This window comes from Numida meleagris, chromosome 2, assembly GCF_002078875.1.
Source record: "Numida meleagris isolate 19003 breed g44 Domestic line chromosome 2, NumMel1.0, whole genome shotgun sequence".
In the NCBI taxonomy this organism is placed as follows: domain Eukaryota; kingdom Metazoa; phylum Chordata; class Aves; order Galliformes; family Numididae; genus Numida; species Numida meleagris.
This window is the reverse complement of record NC_034410.1, coordinates 30,957,701-30,958,893: the sequence shown is the minus strand read 5'-3', so window position 1 is coordinate 30,958,893 and position 1,193 is coordinate 30,957,701. Positions and strand designations below refer to the sequence as shown.

Below are 1,193 nucleotides of genomic sequence, written 5' to 3'. Positions count from 1 at the left end.
GTATCATCTAACTGCAAGTAAATCAAATCAGATCTTTAAGAGAAACCAAACCACACAAAGCATTTTAACCCCTGGGTGACATACACTGTCACAGGGTTTTCCCTGAAGCTGTTACACCACAATAAATTTGAAAACCTTCTCAGTACTAGCAAATTTTACAATATGAATGAACATGCATGGTAATAAAAAGCAAAATTCAGTAATGGGGGGAGGGGGATAATGAGAAGAGTTTTCAATTTTTTCTTTCCTTTTGCAAAATAATCAAGGGCACTGAAATCCAAAGTTGGCAAAAGCACAACAATAGAAAGTATAGCCAAGGAAGGAAATCCAAGTGGTAAAAGCGGAGGTTAAACTGCAGGAGCAGATTACTAAATAGTTACAAAAAAGGATCACTGTAAGTATTTCAGATGTTTGCAATACAAGATACATTTGCATTACATAAGTCAGATAGATAACCTATTCAACATTTTCTTAACATAATCTTAAATAATAATGGAAGGTGCTAGGGCTGCTCATTTTCCTGGTTCCAAAACTTTTTTCTTCAGGAAATCACACTGCTTGTTGCATCTTGCCACCTGTGTGGTAATGGCCTTGAGCATGGTGATCACTTTCAACTGGGTCTGAAACCGGGTTTCATTAGACTTAGTAATGGTCGAACAATTTGTTGTTTTGAATATCAGGAAAACTAATCCAAATAACAGCTTAAATTTCTAAATGGCTGAAATGCCATTTAAGGTGCTTTGAGCCTTTAACTTCAAGTGCTGAAATCTTAGCTTCTCCTTCATCACCCTCCTAAGGGCAACTTAAACAGCATACCATCTTCCTAGGATCACAGCTGTCCAGCTGCCCTACCCAGGCTCAAAACTAAGATTTCTTTCTTCCTATGACACTGGATCTCAAGATAATTAAACAAAGCAGTGTTTCCTAGTGTTCTCTCCACATATATCAGCTTCCATTCTCCAGATCACGTCCTCTCCGTTACCCAGAGGAAGTCAGTAAGCAGTTAAGCAACTTGTTCTAAGTGCTTCCCAGGGGACAGGATCATAACTTACAGAAGTCTCCGTTCTTCATCACTGAAGTCATCGCTACAGCTTGCACTGCTCAATGCAGAGAATCTGTTCTGTGAGAAGACCGCACTTTTGTTGCCTGCTGACCCAAAACCGGAGGCACCGGAGAGTCCTCCTCCATCACCG

The 1,193-nt window shown here is 40.0% G+C and overlaps 1 protein-coding gene across 1 annotated transcript in view; it reads right to left on the bottom strand.

Annotated features, from left to right (window-relative positions):
* Window positions 1-1,193, bottom strand: part of NUPL2 (nucleoporin like 2) — a gene marked incomplete in the record, with an annotated part of 5,989 nt that overhangs the window by 3,486 nt on the left and 1,310 nt on the right. Inside the window, 1 exon segment of the mRNA XM_021385496.1 lies at window positions 1,053-1,191. Coding sequence (XP_021241171.1) covers window positions 1,053-1,191 — 139 coding nt within the window.